The 20,948-nt window shown below is 36.8% G+C and overlaps 3 protein-coding genes across 4 annotated transcripts; 1 reads left to right on the top strand and 2 right to left on the bottom strand.

The window, feature by feature from the left end:
• The first annotated feature begins 798 nt into the window (after positions 1–798).
• LOC126797545 (probable protein disulfide-isomerase A6) lies at positions 799–3,852 on the top strand. Its single transcript, XM_050524190.1, has 11 exons — positions 799–1,001; positions 1,447–1,531; positions 1,685–1,782; positions 1,936–1,991; positions 2,168–2,285; positions 2,403–2,430; positions 2,523–2,614; positions 2,742–2,898; positions 2,984–3,108; positions 3,290–3,389; positions 3,512–3,852. The coding sequence occupies exons 1-11, from the start codon at positions 844–846 to the stop codon at positions 3,584–3,586; spliced, it is 1,092 nt and encodes a 363-aa protein (XP_050380147.1). The 5' UTR covers positions 799–843; the 3' UTR covers positions 3,587–3,852.
• A 3,180-nt stretch (positions 3,853–7,032) lies between these two features.
• On the bottom strand, positions 7,033–8,521 carry LOC126799617 (uncharacterized). The gene has a single exon (XM_050526855.1). The coding sequence runs from the start codon at positions 8,488–8,490 to the stop codon at positions 7,318–7,320; it is 1,173 nt and encodes a 390-aa protein (XP_050382812.1). The 5' UTR covers positions 8,491–8,521; the 3' UTR covers positions 7,033–7,317.
• Positions 8,522–13,585: 5,064 nt separating this feature from the next.
• Positions 13,586–18,325, bottom strand: LOC126798773 (uncharacterized). 2 transcript variants are annotated; one of them, XM_050525826.1, is made up of 6 exons: positions 18,156–18,325; positions 17,638–17,754; positions 17,487–17,542; positions 15,633–17,384; positions 14,792–14,936; positions 13,586–14,343 (listed from the first exon to the last, which is right to left on the bottom strand). In XM_050525826.1, exons 2-6 carry the CDS (start codon positions 17,744–17,746, stop codon positions 13,697–13,699), a joined length of 2,709 nt encoding a protein of 902 aa, XP_050381783.1. In that variant the 5' UTR covers positions 17,747–17,754; positions 18,156–18,325; the 3' UTR covers positions 13,586–13,696. The 2 variants fall into 2 exon arrangements, with proteins under 2 accessions (XP_050381783.1, XP_050381784.1); XM_050525827.1 differs by having other exon boundaries at positions 17,644–17,754.
• Positions 18,326–20,948: the final 2,623 nt, after the last annotated feature.

Genomic DNA, 20,948 nt, shown 5'->3' with positions numbered 1-20,948 from the left:
GATGGCACCTGATTGGTTCAACCTACCGAATACTTGCTCTTGATTGGTTAACCGTACGTCCGTACATCATTTTTTAATCTTATTTGGTCATCAACTCTCCACACAACATTTGCCGCGTGGTGCACAAGATGAACTGTGTAGAATGGTAAAATAAAGGTAAATAAATTTATTGCACATTTTATTATATCTACTTCATGCTCACTATCTTAAATAAATATTAAGTACTTTTTTTCTTAGCAAATTTATAATTATAGTCTTATAAAAGACATTTTATATTTATTTAAAATAGTAGGCATATAGTGAACATAATAAAAGTGGACGACAAATTTATTTCAGTAAAATATAATGTCAAAATTCATTGGGACAGTGACATATAATTTGGGTAAATTTGGTCTCTTATTTTGATCTTGTGAAATCAGTGCGGGTCTACCACATTGTAATTCACGTTTGTTGCTAATTGCTTGTCGAGAAATGCCACAAGTTGGGCAAGTCTACTCATTATTTATTAACTTTTTATGTCATATTATCGTAATTTCATCTCGTACATCTTTATAAATATTTCAAATTACAATATAATAATATCTCGTAGTAACACAAAACGTAAGTATAATCATATGAGAGAAATGTGTGAAAAATTCCACGTACCTTCTTCTTTGTACAAACTAAAGAGTACCTTCCACTTTACGTTAGAGTAGTAAATTTCTTTTTTTCCTTCTTTTCCAATTTTTTTAATAAGGAAAAAAGCAAAATTGGAGTAGTTGGCCGTAGAGAACTATAAAACCTGAGCTCAGAGCACAGGGGACAGTCAGAAACACAGAAGCAAATTCGGCCGGAATAATCAGAATGATGAGCTCAAACAAGACTCTATTCGCTCTCGGAGCCCTAGCTCTGCTCGCCGTCTCATCGGTCTTCGCAGACGACGTCGTCGTTCTGACGGAGGAAAACTTCGAGAAGGAGGTCGGTCAAGATCGCGCTGCTCTCGTCGAGTTCTACGCCCCCTGGTAATTAATCTCTCTCTCTCCCTCGTTTCGATTTCACAGCTTCGATTCTTTTGAGATTACTATAGGTAGCGATTAGGTCTTATATAATTGATCCAGATGAATCTAAATCACTAGGAGATTAGCTTGGCTCACTGTCATAATCAGAATGATTTGTACTTTGTAGCTTGATTTTATCGGTTAATGAATTGAAATTAGGGACGTGTGTATGATATCAGCTGTGGTTAATCTGAGCTTGATCGGTTGGAGATCTGTTAAGAGCCGAATTAGGATTCTAGATCTAGTAATAATTGCAGTGTTAGGTTTCTTAATCTTGTGGAAATTGAAATGAGGCTATTACTTATGCGGATTGTTTTGGTTTTGATTGGCTTAAACTTGCATCATTGTGCTTCGGATGCGTTTCGTTTCGTGCTGCAACAGTTGTTTATGCTGTTGTTTTGCATTGCAGGTGTGGACATTGTAAGAAGCTTGCTCCAGAGTATGAGAAGCTCGGCGCAAGTTTCAAGAAAGCAAAGAATGTTTTGATCGCGAAGGTAACTTCCTAGTCCTGGTTCCCTTGTTTCAGTGTTATACTTTGGTGGATTTGAACTGGAATTTTTGAGCTGCTTGTGACTTTGTGAGTGTCAATCATGATATCAGTGACTAGCTGAAATGTTCATTTACTTGCATTTTACGGTTCTCTGTAGGTGGACTGTGATGAGCACAAGAGTGTTTGTGGAAAGTTCGGGGTTTCTGGTTACCCCACAATTCAGTGGTTCCCCAAAGGATCCCTTGAACCCAAAAAGTGAGTGCCTTTCCTTAAATTAGTGCATCATGAAAATTGGATAGTTTTGCGGTACATATTGAATTAATGCGTTTATTACACGTTTCACCATCCTTGTACATCCTTATAATGCTGTGATACACACTTTTTCTGATTGGGTTATACATGTATTAGGTATGAAGCTGCCCGTACTTCAGAAGCTCTTGTTGAGTATGTTAATAAGGAAGCAGGTAATAGTTTCACCTTGTAATACACTTCTCTACAGTAGACTAAACTGGGTTGCCAATTCCTTGAAGGATGGTTCCATTTTTCTTTTATTTTTTTGGCATTTATATTTACAAAGGATAACTGTCCATATACTGTACCTTAAATTGTGATTAATCTAATGACATTGCGTTGCATACAGGAACCAATGTGAAAATAGCTGCAATCCCATCCAGTGTTGTAGTTCTGACACAGGAAACTTTTGATGACATTGTCCTCGACAAAACAAAAGATGTACTGGTGGAGTTCTATGCACCATGGTAAGATCATATCTTTAGACTCCCTTTGATTTGTTTGTATCTTGGTGGAATTTGATTTGAATATTGCATCTCTAGAACAAATGTTCACCTTTTGTCCCTCTTTATCTTTTGTGGCAGGTGCGGACACTGTAAATCCCTTGCTCCTGTAAGTGTATTCTGGTATTCATTGTTTCAGTTTTTGCAACCCTATCCAGTGCTGGGACAAAACCTGACGTGTTATCTTCCATGTTCTACCAGACTTATGAGAAGGTGGCAGCAGCATTTAAGTTGGATAAGGATGTAGTAATTGCTAATGTTGATGCTGACAATTACAAGGATATTGCTGAGAAGTGAGTTTATCGAATGTTTTGGTACATTGTTACGGCTTTGACATTGACAAAATATGATTTGTTATATTAAAAAGATAATGAGATTATAGAGGGATAGATACATGGCCTGATGCAAAATCCTGTGCAGGTATGGAGTGAGCGGATACCCTACATTAAAATTTTTCCCAAGGGGCAACAAGGATGGTGAAGAGTATGGCGGAGGCAGAGATTTGGAAGATTTTGTAAATTTCATCAATGAGAAGTGTGGTACTAGCAGAGATGCGAAAGGGCAACTTACTTCCAAAGTTAGTACCATTTTAGATTGATAGACACACCTCGTACCTCATCAGAATAATGTCATTTACTGATCAATTATCTTCTCTTCTGCAGGCTGGTATTGTCGCAAGTTTGGATGAGTTAGTGAAGGATTTTGTGAAAGCTAGCGATGAGGAGAAGAAGGCAATTGCCTCCAAGATTGAAGAGGAAGTTGGAAAGCTTGAGGGTTCTGCTGCAAGGTCAACACAATCAATCCCTATTCTTATAAGATTCTTTTTCCTCATTACTTTGATGTTAGGGTCATCAGTTGGTAAATCTTTACTATGGTCATCTTAGATAATATTCTAAACCCATCATATTCAAATGTTTACAGTTGATGTTCTGATCACATGTTAACTTATAGTTGTGTTTATTTTGCAGATATGGTAAGATCTATGTGAATGCTGCCAAGAAGTCTTTGGCAAAAGGTGGTGATTACGCAAAGAATGAAATTCAGAGGCTTGAACGCATTCTCGAAAAGGTCTGATCCTTACATTAGATATAATATCTGACATCACATTTGTTGCAACTTACTGCATCGTAAATGACATGCACAATTTACTGATTTGAGCTTGCTTCACCTTTCTATTTCTGTTGGTACAGTCTGTCAACCCGACAAAGGCTGATGAGTTCACTCTCAAGAAGAACGTTTTATACACCTTTGCTTCATCTTCATGAGGAGGCACTTCATTTCTTCGAGGAAAAGCTCTGTAACCTTACGTATGAGGCACTCCTGATCGTCTTCGATAAGATAGAGTTTCCTGTGCACTCGAGGCACATGTTTTGACTAAACATTTTTGCGCCTCGAGCATATTATTCGTAGATGAGATTGGATAGCCAGATATGTTAACAATAATTTTAGTATTTTTGCATCCACAATATCTTATGAACTGAGGACACTGCAATAGCTTGTTTCTTCTTGAATGTTATGTCTTCTTCAATCAGGACAACCCTGGACCGTTAGGTCCCAGATGATTACATGAACAGAAGGTACTAAACGCACGTCGCAACTAGCATTAGAACTAGAGATTTGACATAAACCCAATTGCAAGTTTGCAACACTACTAGTAGTGTAGACTGTAGAGAATAGGATTCCCTGTAACATTTAGAAGTTAGAACAGTAGTGACCACTCGACATTTGAGTCAGAAAACGTGGGTGGCAGCACAATTTCTTCTGTGTGAGATTCATGTGAGTCATTATATGGAAGTGGAATCAAACAAAGCAAAGCGATGCGAATGCCCCATTCAGACCTTCATGTAAATAAGGAGGTATAAGAGGTAACCCGACACCTTTCTTTCGAAACTTGCCTGCTTGTCAGAAAATTTTATCTTTCCCTTGGTGTGTGTTTTTTTCCTTCCTATCAGAAGCGTGACTGACCAATGAACCATCCCAGCAGTGAGTGATGGCAAGGGGGAGCCCTTCTAGTAAGGAATTTTATTTTATTTTGGTTACGACCTTTAGTAAAGATTTTTAGTTGATGACTTTTCGGTTTATTCATTTTGTTTTATCTTATGTTTTCATCTTAACCGTTCGATTTACAGATAATTATGAGTAAATTATTTATACAAATTTTCAATCAAATTGAGAATCGTTAAGACATTCATAAGTGTGATTTACCAATTATGATCTTGAACAGTTCACATTTGAGAGATTTAGTTCGACTATTAATTTGATCTAGTTTGATACATTAACAATTACCAATTTGGCTGAAAATTTATAACAATGATCTACTCATATAGACCTATAAATTGAACGGATGAGATGTTAAAATGTGATCGAAAAATGAACATTTTTAACCATCAAACCGAAAAGTCCTCATTATAGTGATCCTCATTAGAAGGGCGAGCATGGCAAGGAGATGCATTCATCATTCATGGCTGTTTTGGCTGGGAAAGAGTTTTATTTATATGAGAGAGGTTCATGGCGCATTGATGCACAATCAAACTAGTTTACTTGGTCAATATATTGATGTGTCAATGTGCCATAGATAAACTACTTCGAAGTCATTTTTTAGTTACTCAAAAGTTATTTGATATGACCTCATATTGTTACTTCTATAACATTTTGGTACTTCCCAAACGACACATGTTCATTTGGTCAATAGTAAGATGTATAATCCGTTGATAATTCGCTTTTACAAGAGGGAATATGTAACAGTACCCTCATATTTGACGATATTACTTGTGAAATTACCGTTTTATATTTGATGATAGGGTGGAGAGCATTACTCTCTGGCCTAAATAAGCTTATGAAATTACCGTTTTATATCTAAATTTTGAAACTATAGGGTATTTTAGAGTATGATAAACTTTTATCGATGAACTGAAAATATAGAAAGTCTAGGCAATACACCTTAGATTCGAGGCTATAAAGTAAGAACATTCAAGGTAATGATATAAAATTGTGTAATGCTCCGGAATATGATTTACTACATATAATTGATCAAAATTTCTACATTTTCACAAGATCCAAGGATTAGAATATAGCGAATATGGCATATACCTTAGATTCAAAGCTAAAAGAGCAAGAACATCCGTGGGATATAAGTCTATGATGAATGTGAGGGGATGGGACCATTTGTGGTAACAACCAGATGGATGAGCTTCCCAAACTTACAAGAAAATATGCAATGGGATCGAGCAAGTTGTTAGAACTGGAATATTGTGTTTCAAACAGACACTTCATGTACAACTCTCTATATACTTCATATGCGATCATAATCATCCAGCCTAAATTAAAATTCTGGATAATGAACCAGCCCATGAGCAATAATGAACCTGAGGGACCATGATAGGATTTTTGCTTGTGTTTTCTCCGGACTGAAAAATTAGGTGTCCCCAGCAAAGTAATGGACTTGGGTCCTCAAATCAGATCCCATTGTTATTATTTCTCTAGATTTTCCATCATTGTACAACTCCGTAATACTATTTCCGAAGACCTTCGAGCATTCAATTCAAAATCGAGTTTTGAGTATCTAATTCACGATCTAGTTTACATTACGTGATAAGTTGATGCATTGTTTTGGTAACGTGGTACTTATAAGTTAAATTTCGGATACAACACAAACGATTCACGATTGTATAACTTAAACTATGGGGTCACTAGAGGAGATTTCTATTGATTAAATTCCACAAAGAAGCATCCAAAAAGAGATAATATGAGGGATCTTAATTATTATGACATGGGAAAAGATACATGCTTTGTCCAAACAAGGAGAGGAAAAGATATATGAAACAAGGTTCATGAGAATGTCTCATAATCTCAAACTCCTTTATGTCTATGTGAAGGAAGCACCATGTCCCTCTTTGTAAATTATGATTTCAATTACACTTTGGCAAAGTCCATTTCTTCAATTAGATCTACAATTCTACATGGTTCTTAGGTGTAATTGTAAACAAGATTAAAAAGAAGAAATGATTCTCTTAGGACTGGACAAGTTTGCTTTCTAGAGTCCCCAAACAAGCAACATCATCAACGAAGCAAGTTGGGTCGGCTCAAAATTCCAACTACCATCTAATGCAATATCCCAACACTCTCTCATGGTCATGTTCTTAATCACTATCATTCATTTTCTTGATGTCCATTATGAAGTTTATCCCCATAAATACGAACCTAAATACTTGGTTGCCATCATCCTCGGTTTGATTTGAGTTCCGAAAATTCCACTAGTAAGTAATGGAACTTGATCGAGGGGTGAGAGCCGTTGATTATTCACTGTCTGTAAATCGAACACAGTTAGTTAGTCATTGTTTGCGATGTGTAACGTGTAGTATACAACGAGCTATCTAAAAGCGACATTTCAATATACCTATTCCGAAAATCTATTAAGCATAACTGCATAAGTTAAAAAGTTGTTAACAGAAGAAACCTTTGACAGTGAAATTTAAACTCCGGGTACAATATCTAGTTATCATCAAGCTGACCACATCTTTTGTAGTAACATTTGACAAAGAGTAAGCAATATCAACTAGATAATGTGGTAAATCATCAGTCTGGTGATTCAGTTTCAGATTCTCAGATTCAGTAAAAAGTATATCCAAAACAAAAGTAGAAGATTTCCATACAATCATCATCATATATAGATTTGATAGATACCATACTATCATCATCATCATAACCAGAGTGACGGTGCTAGAGAATAATTTACAGTGCTGGGGCAAAGCTTCTTCTTACACATTGTTTCTGGGAATTAAAGAATTATCCCACTCCATCATCATAAACATTACCCCTCTTCAAATACAGACAGACTACTACTGCAGATCTTCTCTTTCATACAAAAAAAGAGAGATCTTGCTCTTACCCATCAAGAGGATCACATCAATAATCTTCAACAAGACTAAGAAAAAAATCTATACACTTCCTTCCACAACATAAGAGTTTTTAACTTTTTAACCTGATTAGTTATTTTTTACCTGGAAGAGACTGGGTTTAGTGCTCTAGCAAACCCAGTACTCATGGCAGCTCCATACCCCTTTGAGCTAAATCCCAAACATCCTAGCAACCCTTGCCTGTAAGGCAAGTAAGTCTTCTTCCTCATTTCCTCCGCCTGAGCTCTGTTAGCAGTGTAATGCAGCTCGTGAAGCGACGGCGCCATCCTCCTCTTCCCGACTCCATTGGCTGGTTTTCCGGCCACCGGCTTCTTCCCCGGAGCAGCACCCTTCCCTTTCTGGGTCCCCGGCTCCGGCCCCAAATTCAAAGACTCCTTATTTTGGCTCCCACTCTTCATGGACTTCTTCTCTTTGCCGCTACCGGAGAACGAGATAGTAGTCCAGAACTTATTGTTGCTCCTCCCTTCACTTTTACTTCTGTGAAGAAAGTCCTTCAGAAACACCCATCTCTTGGAGTTTCTTCCAGCTGAGGATGATCTCGAGGACGAAGCCGAAACCGAAGGAGTAGTCTCCAAGCTCCCAACTTCCTCCTCCTCGCCATTCTCAGCTTTCTTCACCGAATCCTCAATATTCGTCTGATCATTATCGAAACTGATTTCACTTTGGGTGTAAATCTCACAACCGAACGGCATGTTTCTCATGGGAGACATAGATCTTGTCCTTCTGCGTAAAGACTTGTCGCGAAACCTCAGATCTCTGCCCCTCATTGGCCCGAACTCGAACAGCTCATCACCATCCTCCTCATTGACAGCTTCAAGATCGTGCAGCGGCGCCTGCGGCTTCTCCAAGTGGGTGGAGAGCTTCATTGGCCGGATCTTCCCATTCAAGAACAACTCATCCGCGGAGCTCATCGGCCCAGTTGCGGTAGATCCACTCGATCCAAACCGGGCCGAGAACTCAAACTCGGAAGCTGCACTCTCGAAAGCACCAGAGTTGGTTTGGTTTATTGAATTTGAGGAGAGGAAAAAGTGCATTGGGCTCGCCGGTGCACTGTAGAAGAAGCCGGAGATGGGTCCGCGGCCGGGGCTGGAGGGAGCGCTGACGTAAGGGGTGGAGCAGTTGCTGTCAATGTCTTCATAGAAGAAATGAGGGTCGTTGGGTTTGTGGGTTTCGTCATTGTTTGAAGGGTCGAGATTAGGCTCAAGCTCATGGGTTGAGGTTTGTCCATTGCTGGAGGTTGGTTTGAGCTCCATTATTTTGTTCTGTGCTAGGCTTGGTTTGTTGAGCTGAAGAAGAAGAAGCACAGAGTCAGAAAATATAGTATGGCGAGTGGGTGGTGGGATTGGCCCCTGGAGTTGGTTTTTATTTACGTTGTTGCCATGGGTTCTGTTAATGTCCGTACTAGAGGTCTAATCATTTTTTTAAAGGTTATAATTAATTTAGGGTTAATTTGACAACCACATCAGTTGTTATTAATTATTGGAGGGTTTAATAGGATGGAAATGAAAATGAAATGTATGATTTAGAGTGAGATAGTGAGCGTGAGCTTTTTGCCAATTCCTAAACTCAAGTGGCAGTCAATAATTTTGACACTAAAATTGTGAAAACTTCTGAGGTTGTGTGGACCGCAAAGCTATCTGGTTTTGCAAATAATTGGATCTTGATTAACAGAAACTTAGTTGTCATTAATTTCAAACATTTGTTTGGTAGAGAAGTGAACATTTGGATTATATGTCATATCTAATATGTGGTCCGGTTAGTTTTGCATAATGAAATATTAGAGTATTTCTTTAAAATTAGTGGTTTTGTTATTATAATGTCAGATTTTTGACACGATTGGTCAGTTGTTGAATTTAAGTTTTACGATCTTTTGTAACGTTTTTCTTGTCTTTTTATTATTATGCTTGTATGTATAAAGTATGGATGTGTTGACATTCCATCGAAACATGAGACCCAAGTCTCTAATTCTCATTTTTTTCGCAATCACCCAAAGTTTGACACCCTCACATAACTTCAATCGTATATTCCAGTAGAGGGAGTCACTTATTTCTGAATAAAGAAATTTCGTGAAAGCGGAGATGAAGAATAAACACATCATTGTCAATGAGGTTCAACTAATATTCTTGTAAATTTATGATATATAAAAATCATTCTCAACATACTATAGTATGCCGAGAGTTAGAATGGCGTCATTTTCTTCTGGGGTCGAAATGTGTCCTTATTTAGGACTCCATGAAATTCATATCCCATTGACTGCAACATGGTGATTTTTTTCAAACCGTTTCCCTAATTCCCTACTGGTGTTGTAAGCACTGATCCCATGTCTACGTCAGAGTATATTAACCGTTACAGTACACCAAATCGTAGAATTACCTCTACTCAGATACTGTGCATATTTCAAGTCCAATAGATTCACTTTGAAATTTTGTGATTTCCTTTTGTTTCTTAATTCTCTTATGGTAAACTATATTTCTAGACTCTTTAACTGGTGTTAGTTATTCTTAAGTGCTTATTAAATTAAGAATTAATTCCAATTTATCTTCTTAAATTTTACACTTAAAATCAGTTAACTCCTTAAATTTTTATTTTGATCAGTTCACCCATATGTTTTCAAATAACATTAAAAAAAGATAAAATTTAGATTTTCTTAGTTAAAATCTGATAAAAAAACTCTCAAAAGAATGCTTCAAATCATATATACAAGACTAAAACAAAATTTCTAATAATTTTACAACAACACTTAAGCTTTAAAATTAAGTCTCGAAGCATATAAAATCTGAATTTTGTTCTTCTTTGATGTCATTTTAAAATATAGGAGGTTGACTGATTAAAATAAAATTTTTAAGGGTGAATTGATTTTGGGTGTAAAGTTTATGGGGTTATATTGAAATTAATTCTTAAACTAATTAGTCAATGATAAGTTCATAACTACCAACAGATTCAGCAAAACATAGAAAAATGAAAGAGAAAAGAAAAAAGTCAACTACTGCAAATCCTAGCTGATAAACCTAGCTCAAGTTGAGAAGCATGCACTTTCAGTTTAAAATGTTTTATCAAGTGGAGGATGTGCCTAAAATTCTTTGTATCTACAACTAATGTATGATTTGTGTTCTCGGAACGTCCTTTTAGTTGTCACGATTAAGTTCATATTTAGTTGTACAAGCGAAAGTAGATACAATCACGTCCTTTTGTTTGTCACGGTTAAGTTCATGTTTAGTTGTAGAAGCGAAAGTAGATACAATCGTAGCTTCCGCTACATATACCATTGAAGCAAAATCAATCAACAAGACAGGTCTGAACTAATGTGAATCTTCAAGAAGATCACATGAGATTCATACCCTAAAATAGGGTAGTTTTGAGGTTGTTTAAGAGACAAGAAATGCATTTAGGGGATGAATTATCATGGAAAGAATGGAAAGGGGAAAACCCCCATTGAGAGAAGAAAAGGGATCGACTTGGGAAAATGAGAAAGTGGAGCTCAACTAGTTTCATAACACACAATAATAAATTCCTGGAGGCAAAGACACCGGACATGGCTGCACATTTATATTGTATACTCTTATCTTTGCTTGTTCTCCTCTTCTCACCTCTTTAATTTTACCTACAAAACACAGAGAGGTTAAAGCACTGGCCATGGCCGTCGGATTGTCTTTGAGATCAATGACCCAGTTTCTATATTGTTCTTCATCTCCTTTAAACATGTTATTGAATTGTCCACATTTTGTTTTCTGGTGTGTTACCTAAGTTTTGAGATTATAAAACGCAGAAAGGGTTTTGGACATTACTCTTTGCTCTCCAAATACAAGGCATATAGCTCTCTTCATAGGATCCTAACTTTTGGGCAGCTATTTCAAGGCTAGGGTTCTGCATCTATATCCTTCATTTGTGATTACTATACTAAGCACTTGTATTTATTATTTAACAATTAAGCATTATGGTTAAAGCATTATTATGTGCTAATCAGAATGAAGATATACAACTAGTATAGTTAACCTAGTAGTCTGTAAACATTGTTTGATGGGGTCTCTTTTCAGGTTTCCCTCTACCCAAGAAATAAGAATATTGGTTATAAGAGAGAGAAGAAGACAGAATATCAGCATTGGCCATATCCATCTGGTATGGAAGAGACTCAAGAGAGGTGCACTTCTATATTTTTTGGTTGAAATGGAGAATTGCCAGAAACTGCACTTCAATCTATTGTGCAATGGTGTTCTTGGGGTTCAGAGAGGAGAACCAGAACCAAAAATTTCGAATCTCTGTAAAAGACTGTATACAAGAATCTCTAACACATTAGATGAAGACTGTTAGCATTGACACTATGCTCAAAGAGAGTAATTAACCAAGTGTTAGTAAAATTTGGACAAGGAGAGTAATTAGATATTAGAAACATTTTTCTAATTACTAGCCAAGTTTCACTTTCAAAGTTTCTTACTTTCTTTGTGCTACATTTTATTTACATGTGACTTGCAATGGTGGAATACTATAACAACTGGAAGATGCATCTTGCCTTTGGTGATAAGACCACTTTACAAAACCATTATCAGATTCAAGGCTAGACCACTGAACCACCACCCCCAGGCTGAAAGAGTATGAAAAGATAGACAAACAAAAAAAGAACCAATCTAGTTTTGACAAAAGACTTGAGCAACCACCATGTGGGTTTAGCCAAACCTGCACATGATGTGTTTTCTGATAAATGTGAATCTTGGGGTTACTGTACATAAATCACAAATATGTTTATTTTTCACATCCACAAGCTTCTAGTCAATGATCCATTAAATGACATCCATGAATTGAATTATCAACATCATCATCATTAGGGGTTTATAACATAAGGGTTATGCTTACAATCAATTTTTGTCATCCACGATATTCAAACTAGCAATCCAGATTCCATGGTGGTTGTAGCTTCAACTTTCTAAAGGTGTAGGCTTTGTTAGGCACTACTTCGGTGAAAATGAAGCAACACTGATAATGAACTCTTTTGTTTGAATCTAAACTAAACTAATACGCAGAAACAAGTTAACAAAGAAGAAAGGCCCCCCACTTGAATAACCATCTTGATGTTGTGCCTTTGAAAGCTTTTGGTGACACATGATTATCAAGATGAGAGATTCTTCATCATGGGTCTCTTACGTCTCTAGATCCCTCTAACAATCTAGTCCTTACCAAGGTTAATTAACCTCATTGCCAAGTTCAATGAGCAGAAATTCTACATTTGATTACCATAATCTATTTGAGCTTCACCAACTATATACTGGCTAAACTGTTTTCATGAGAACCAATTTGAAGAAATATAAGAAGAGAAAAGGAGACAAGGATTTGAATGATAGAGATTGTACTGTGTATGGTTTTGCAGTGTTAATTCAATGTAGTGTCTGGCTTTTTTGTGGGTTGTTTAGCAACCACCCAGTACATTAGTTGTTAGCAGCCACATAAATGCTGCTATGTCTTTGCTATATAAAGCTTAGGTCTTCTTTTATGATATTTTATAAATGAGAAGTTACTGTCCTGCAATCCAAGTAATCAATAGGCATCTTCAATGTGGTAAACTTCTTAGGACAATGCTGTGGCTATCCACTTGTACAGATAACCTTGTCTCCCTCAAGGAGGTAATGCACTTGAACACTATGACATTTCGTTTTCAATTGGCTTAATAAGATACTTCTAACTAGAACCTCAGCTTCTCTGACCCAATCTACACATAGTTCTGGTTCAGTTTCTTCTGTTTTTAGTAAAAGAACCAAGGCAACAAGTTTCTGGGTTTAAAGTTTGTTAAGTTTCCCCTAACACATGTTTACTGCTCTTGTAACTGGTGACTTTCATTTGGGGTAAATGTCTTTGTCTTGGAGGCCATGACAGATTTTGCTCAGCCCTGTTTTACCTTGGTAATTAATTGTCAATTTCTACTCTGAGCAGTATTGGACCCTTCACCAGCCAGAGGTCAGAATTGATACCATTGCAAAGCTTGAAAGTACTTGAAATCACATGGTTCATTGATGAAACGAAAGGTCCTGACAACAGACCTTAGTCTAATTTACTCTCCTTAACAACCCCAGAATCCTCAAAAAGTCTCTGAGAGGTTTAAAGATCGAATCTTTTGTCGTAGTAACTTTACACAACTTTATATCCCATAGAGTCATAGATATTGCAGTGTGTAGCAGTAATAATAAATATGAAGACTCCATCAGACCAGTTCTTTGGAGTATGGTATATACCCCTCGGACTACTCTGCAGTAGAAAAATAAGAAGGGGGTTCTATATATAATCTGTACTTGCTACTGAGGGTATTGAATTTACACCATTCACATAATAATGTGCAGTAGATACTCAGCAAAGATAATTCAGTGACAGAATGATAATTAGATCAGAAGATACCCGTCAAATTATTTAACCTGCTACGCTGCTATGATACATTGCAATGAACTTCATGGTACAAGGACACCTTAGGAGGGCCTACTAATACAGCATAAAATCAGATACTAACTCATCTACTAAACAACTTAGGATTTCCTTCTCAATCTCTACACCTTCCTCAAATGCATCAACCTCAAAGTTGAGCCATCTACCAAGCCCAGTGCTCATGTCCTTGTCGACAAGGTCATCGGCCCTCAAGTCACCCATATTATTCCAAACGGTGATCTCTTTATACAGTTCCGCAGCCAACGATTCCTTCCTTTGCGACAATGTCTCCCATTGATCCAATGCTTTCTGGCTTCCAACAACAATTTGCTTGCATCTGTTGTGCAGGCTTTCGTTAACACTGTCAAACAAAAGCTTCTGCTGGAGCTTTGGATACTCTTCTTGATAGAGTAAATTATCAAAGAGACTTGGGGAGATAACATAGTCCGAATCACCCAGTGCAAAATCTTCAATCCCCAAGTTCACTTTGCTAAGTATGTACTGCACATATTCTAGTTCCCAATCGGTTGATTGATTGGGAGAATGAAAACCAAATATTCTAGTAATATTCTTTCCACTCACTTCCCAAGTGGAGGCCGAGTCAGATAAATCTGTAGCACTATATGATGGTTGCATTTCAGACGAGGAGAATGAATAGATTTGATCTTGAGCTTGAGCAACCAAGCACTTATCACTCTCACTTCCTGTAAATGGACAGCATAATACACATGTTGAGTCATCTTTCTTTCTGAAGTGCATGTAATATCTCAAAGCATTATAAAATATGCAGACCATACAAGACCTTCACTAAGCCTGTATTATCTAATTATACTGTAGGCTTAAATATCTTACAAATTCCCAGCTGTGCACAATTCATGTTCTTCCACTAAAACACTAGAGAGTCTATTGCACAGAATATGAATTATTTCATCCCTGATATAAATTTCACCAATTTTGCCCTATTTTGTTTCGTCAACTAGGTTTCTGGTCCTTCAAGGTACAAAACATTGGACCTATTGACAGCAAAGAAGAAAATCTATTTCTTTAATATGAAACTTATTGCGGATACCTACTGAAAGGGAATACATGTTATGTATCTTTAATATGACAATGTATGTACAAAGGGAAAATGAAAAGAAAGAGTAAATCTACCATTGCCACTGCTTCTGTTATCAGTGCAGCTTTCACTCTCAAATGAGGGTTCACAAACTGAAACTGGATCGAACTGATAATCAAAATATTTTCCAGTTACACAGCTTTTGCTGCTACTGCTACACTCTCTCATCCCTTCTGGTCCCTGAAATTGTTCATCAGAACTTGATTAGGGTCCTCTTTTTTTTTTTTTTTTAGAATTAACTTGATTAGCATCTTCATGATGCAAACTCAAAATCAAGATAAGTCAGCTATTTTGATGAAAGGCAATGTTAGCAAAGAGAGATGATTGAAAGTTTGAAACCAAGTGAAATAGCAAAAACTTGTTTATCAATTGAAGATTCGTAATACCAAAAACTTGTTTATCTTCGTACTGTATTGGAGCTTTTGAACTTTATTAGAGAACCCAGACTGGTGACAAATGTTTTCAAACTGGACAAGATATATATAATTTTAATTTGGCACAAGATAAATTCCATAACAGTCTGGTCACCAAAACTTAATCTCGTCAGGATGGTTTGTTTTTTAAGCGATTGCATCATGAGCAGGAGCTATCCACAACCCAAATATTCCTCCAGATTCTTATTAACTTGCTCAAGTGATAAGAGGGAATATTAACAACAACATTGATCTGGTCATTGCTTATTATATTAGCACAAAAAATTAGTTTCTGGGCTTACGGAGAACCATCTTTTAAAATTTTAGCAGAAGCAATTAAGTCCTGAAATACCTTTAAGTCCAATGTCACTCCATCTTGTAAAAACAAGGATGCAACACATGATTTAAGAACAATAAAGATAAATAGTTGCATTATCAATATTTAAACACAAACGAAACAAACCTGCCACTTCTGGTTTACATCAGCCGATAAGGAATCAAAGTCCACTCTACCACCAGCACTATCTCTGAGCAATCCAAATTCATACTTCTTGCCTCTTGATGCGGTGCTTGCCTCACTGGAAAAAAAATCTTGCAAGCTAGACGAAGAACTAGCAGAAGTTCCTTCACCATACAGGTTACGTTGAGATGACTCAACTTTGTATGTCAATTCCTGAAGCTTTTGTTCCAAAAGAACACTCAAGGCATCACCACCGATCACATTCAACCCAGGTGAAGAAAATGTAAAAGGCTCTTGGTAGCTGTGCTGATCACTGTTACCAAAAGAATCAATACAAAATCTCTTATTCATACTGCCAACTTGACCAGCAGACTGCAATTCAGAAATAGATTTTTTCAAGGGCGACGTAAATGTAAACGAAATAACATCCATGTCGTGTTTTCTGCTATCCGTGAACAAGTTGGTGTAACCTTCCATTGCAACATTACATTTTACAGACCTTTCACCTTTAGTGACCAATCCATTATCAGCAACATTTTCTTCCAAATGAAACTCCTGACTAGCAGACCTTATCTTCCCAGAGACATCCTTAATTGTGGAGAATGAGATCTCCTTTCCAGTAACACTTTCCATTGAGCCCATCTTTCTGGATCCAGTTTCAGAGTTTACAAGAACCTTATTTATAGTCCTATTTGGCCGACTAAACCCATTACTTGGCTGAACTCTTCTAATAGGTTGTTTAGAAACCACATTCTTTGAAGTCATTTTATCTTTATTAGAGACACAGTTCTGCTTCTGGTTGTTCTGCTTGAGCACACTCTTGTTGCTGACAGCAGTTCTCTTATGCGCTGGTCTCTGTGTACTTTGCCGGGTTTTGGAGAACTCATTTTGATTGACCTCATTCTGCTCTTTCTGGTTTGTGGAACTCCTATTACTGAAAGGAGGAGACCCTTCCTTTCTCCGAGCATTGACCTTTGCTTGCACTACAAGTGATGCTGCGTTTCCCTTACTTCTTATATCATTGTAATTCTGCTTTTCTGAAACCACAAAACCCTTGGGTGATGGTACATTATCTGACCCATTATAGCTCTTGTAACCCGATCCTCCTTTCACATATTTAGCATCACTAGGTTCCTTGGGGCGTGCAGGTCTTGATGCTTTAGGGACAGCTTCCATCTTCTCTTTCAAATCCCTAATTCTCAAGGGAATTGAAGAAGACCTCATAGATGAAATTTTGCTCTTGGAAGATGCTCTAGGACTTGCCTCAATCATTTTTGCAGCTGCCTCCATTATGTAAGCAGCATTCTTTGTTGGGATAAAGCCAGGAGTCTTGATAGGTGACAGAAGTTTATGGTGAGTTACTGGAATTGACTTGGCCGATTTTGGAGGCAAGATTTCTGTTTGAAATCTCTCAATTGGCCGATTTTGTAGCTTCTGTGTCCTAGATTCTACAGGATTCCATGAATCTCTGTCCAACTTGTTGGGCATATTCATGTAATCCATGGCATAAAAATCACCCCACAAATTAGGATTGCCCCTGTCATGATGAGGTACTCTATGTGAGAGGGATTCAACTGATAAGGTAGAAGATGAATCAGTAACCGTTGTAGTTGGCAATGAATCCAGACCCATTAATCTAGCAACTACCCCAGGGGCTCTACTCCCACCTCCTTCATCACTAGTCACCGACGAAGTACAATTCCACTCGCTGCTTTCTTTATGACTTGAACTTGCTCCTTTCTCATCCACCTCTGTCTGCAAAAATAACCATTTTTTCACACTAATTCTTATAAACTACACTCCATGATAAAACGCAAGAGGAAGACAAAAAAAAGAGGTTATAGAATCATTTCCTACCTTAATGAGCTGGGTCTGCGAGAAATTCTCCACATTCTCTTGTCCTTGCTGTGATCCTTTATAGTCAAAATGGCATACAAGTAAGAATCAAATAAGAAACATTCACATAATAAAATGCAATACAAATAATCAACTATACATAATTTGATACCTTTACCTGATGATTCCGAATTGCTGGAGAATAGCTTCTTCTTAGATTTTCCATTCCAGTCAAATAAGTTGAAAAACCCTCCTTTTGAACGTTTTTTCTCAACCTCCATCGTGTCATCTGCAAACCCATAATATTCATTGGCTTCAAATTACTAGGTAAACAATGTTACTAAACAGATTTTTTGTTCCAGTTTATACCAGAATTTTCCAAGCTTACAAAATCCAACCCAACAAGAATGTGCAAAGTAACAATATAGCACAATACCTAGTTATCCCAAGATGTACAATCATCATAAAAGTGAAACCAAACACTACCTACATTGCTATAGAACAACTCAAAGAACCCATTAACTCCTAGAGCTCCAACTTCAGAAAGATATAGACAATAACTATTCACCAATTTCTTACACAACCCACATTATTGAAAGCAACAACAAATCAAATCAGATTGAACCACCAAGACCTTTATAAAGCTGAAAATTAAGCACAAACCACAAGCCATTTCAGTCAAAGTCTTACCTAAATCCCAAGCTGCATTCTCCAAACTCCAAAGCTCACTCCTTTACTCCACAGAAACACCAAATCACTCAAATCTCAAACCACCCAGAATCAGAAACCAAGATTTAAACACCTTTACTCAAATGAGTACCCTTCAAACTCAATCCAAACCAAACCCAAGAACCCACATTCCCCCCCCCCCCCCCCCAAAAAAAAAAACCAAAGTTCCTCCCTTTTCTCTATTTGGGTTCACCCATTTCATTAAACAACAAGCAAAATGAGTCTTAAAGCAAGAAATTAAGGATCTGAAAGAGTATAAAAGCAAAAATATGCAGTCTTTGAAAATCTGAGGGAAGAGTCAAACTGGGAGAACCTAACTTAGTAACTAGTGAGAGAGAGACAAGAGTGACCTAAAATATTGATAAAGAAATACAGAGAAAGATTCAAAATTGAAGAGCAAGATACGTCAGAGTTGAGTAAAGAATCGAAATGGGACAATAGTAGAGAGCTCTCTGAAGTCTGAAGTTTTGATGATGAGAGCTGTTGAGTGGCTGATGAGACCTGTGATGAAAGTATCAAAGGTTTCAACTTTTTGTGGTTTTTGGGGAGATTTTCTTACTGTTTTTGATGTTACCCACTAATGTATCAGTGCCCTGCCACGTGTTGTTCTTCTTGTAGGAAATTGCCTTGATTGGAGTTTTAGGGCAAGCTTCAATTCTTCCTCCCCATTTTTAATTGTTGTTTTTTTTAATGGAAAATGAGGTAAATTTTGCAGTGGATATAAGCAAAGTATGAAATTTTGTGGCAAGTTACGTGCATCAAGAAAATTGTCTGTCCAAGTCAAAGATTTTGAGAATTGAGAAATTGAGTTATTGAAAATTATAAATTTAACCGCATAATTTAAACGCTTTTGTATAACCGTTTCGATGAAATCAAGATATTGAAATTGGTTTATAATGACGATTACTTCATATTAGACTTGATTTTTGTAGCATCAGAAGTAAAACTAGAAATTGATTCTCACCGTGGTATCATCTATAGCCATAATTGATTAGGATATATAGTATTTGAGGTAGGACTAAAGCACCCATCTATGAACCCAAAAATGTATTGTACATTATTGATTTGCATACATCACACAAAGACAGTAACTAAGAGATTTAAGGATCATCAAGTGGTCCAAATAAAAGAAACAAAAATGGATTTCTGTTTGTAACTCTCCTTGGTCAGTTGGTCTCCTTCGTCATCGTTGTACTACTTTTCACTGAATTCACATTTTTCTGGATGGTGATTGGCGGCGACCTTATTTCATAACCAAGGCATGTCGTCAACTTCAAACTTTGCTGCTTGTTCATATTCCATGCTACAAGTGTACTCAAATTTAATTTTTCCAACAAAACCTGCAATAATTTGAGAAAGAAAGAGTCATAGTTTTGATCTGTCCTGTTCAGAGTTTGTGGCATCACTCACTAAAGAAAGACCAGTCATTATTATCTACTTGAATGAGTTGAATCCCTTTCACATTCAAAGGGAGAAAGACCAAAACAAGTGACTTGAGACTGGTTGGATTTTAGAGACACAACGAGTCCCACGGCAACAAATTATTAGGGTAGTTAGCATGTCATGGTCTATAAGAATATAAGATTTTCTTAAGTATTATTAAGCCCGAGACTTTAAACTCGAAAACCGTTTAGAACCGTCTGAAGCGCACTTAAATGGTCGATTCGATTCGATTAAAAAAACACTAACTTTAGAGGAACTGCACCGAAACAATGATTCAATTCGACTTAGGTTCTTATTTTTGAAAATAATTTTGGAACCTTTAGACCGAGTCTTCACAGCTATAAGAAAAACTTCTAAAAGAAACATCTTTTGTCACCGCCTCCCTCATCAATTTTTTTTATTTACTTCTTAGACTCATATTAATCGATATACAAACTAAAAAAACTATTCACTTTGCCTTACGCCCTCACTTTCTCACTTCCTATGTTCATGTGCCTTACTTTTTTTATTATTTTGTTACTCCCTAAAATCCAAATTGTCCTAGGTTTGCATTCTCTATCTCTCTCTCTCTCTCTCTCAATTCTTTTTAAATAATTGAGTATGTTAATTGTGATCATTAGATAATTGTATCAGAGAGGTTGTTATGACGTACTGTATTTGGATTTTAAAGTTGGTATTTTATATGGTTATTGTTTAAGACTTTGAGATAAATATATATATATCACAATGAACTTTTGGAACTGTAAAAATTCGAAAACTAATCTGATATTTGCGGTTCCAGTTCCAGAAGTAATTAGTGCTAAATCCGAACTGTTTTTTTTTCGATTTCGGTTCCGGTTCTGAAAAAAAAAATCATATTTTGAAACCAGTCAAAGGCTTAAGTATTATTACAGCTTAATAATATTATTGATCACACTGGTTGCATGTGCTTTTTCTTTAAAGTCCCCCAGATCTTTCTGGTTTGTGGATCTTACTCCTTGGATCTTAGACTTGATCAAACAGATTATGTATTTTTCCTTGACTACAAAACCGACACTGTGACGAATTGACAAGACATATTGGCTGGCTTGGCAATAAATTAGTAATTGAAGTTGCTTAAGGTCAATATGCAATATCTCAAGGCAAAGAAGAGCCACAAAACCTTGTTTTGTGCTTATCAAAGATTGGAACCTGAGTTCAGCTCAGCTTCTCTGTAACCATAAATCCAAAATGAATCCAGTTATTGAAACTTCTATATGACACAGTGATATGAATTGACATTATTTATTCATATCACACAAAGTATTAGCGACATAAAACGAATCAGAGATA

This window comes from Argentina anserina, chromosome 6 (genome assembly GCF_933775445.1).
Source record: "Argentina anserina chromosome 6, drPotAnse1.1, whole genome shotgun sequence".
Classification (NCBI taxonomy): domain Eukaryota; kingdom Viridiplantae; phylum Streptophyta; class Magnoliopsida; order Rosales; family Rosaceae; genus Argentina; species Argentina anserina.
The sequence above is the reverse complement of the archived record's forward strand: the minus strand, read 5'-3'. Positions and strand labels throughout refer to the sequence as shown.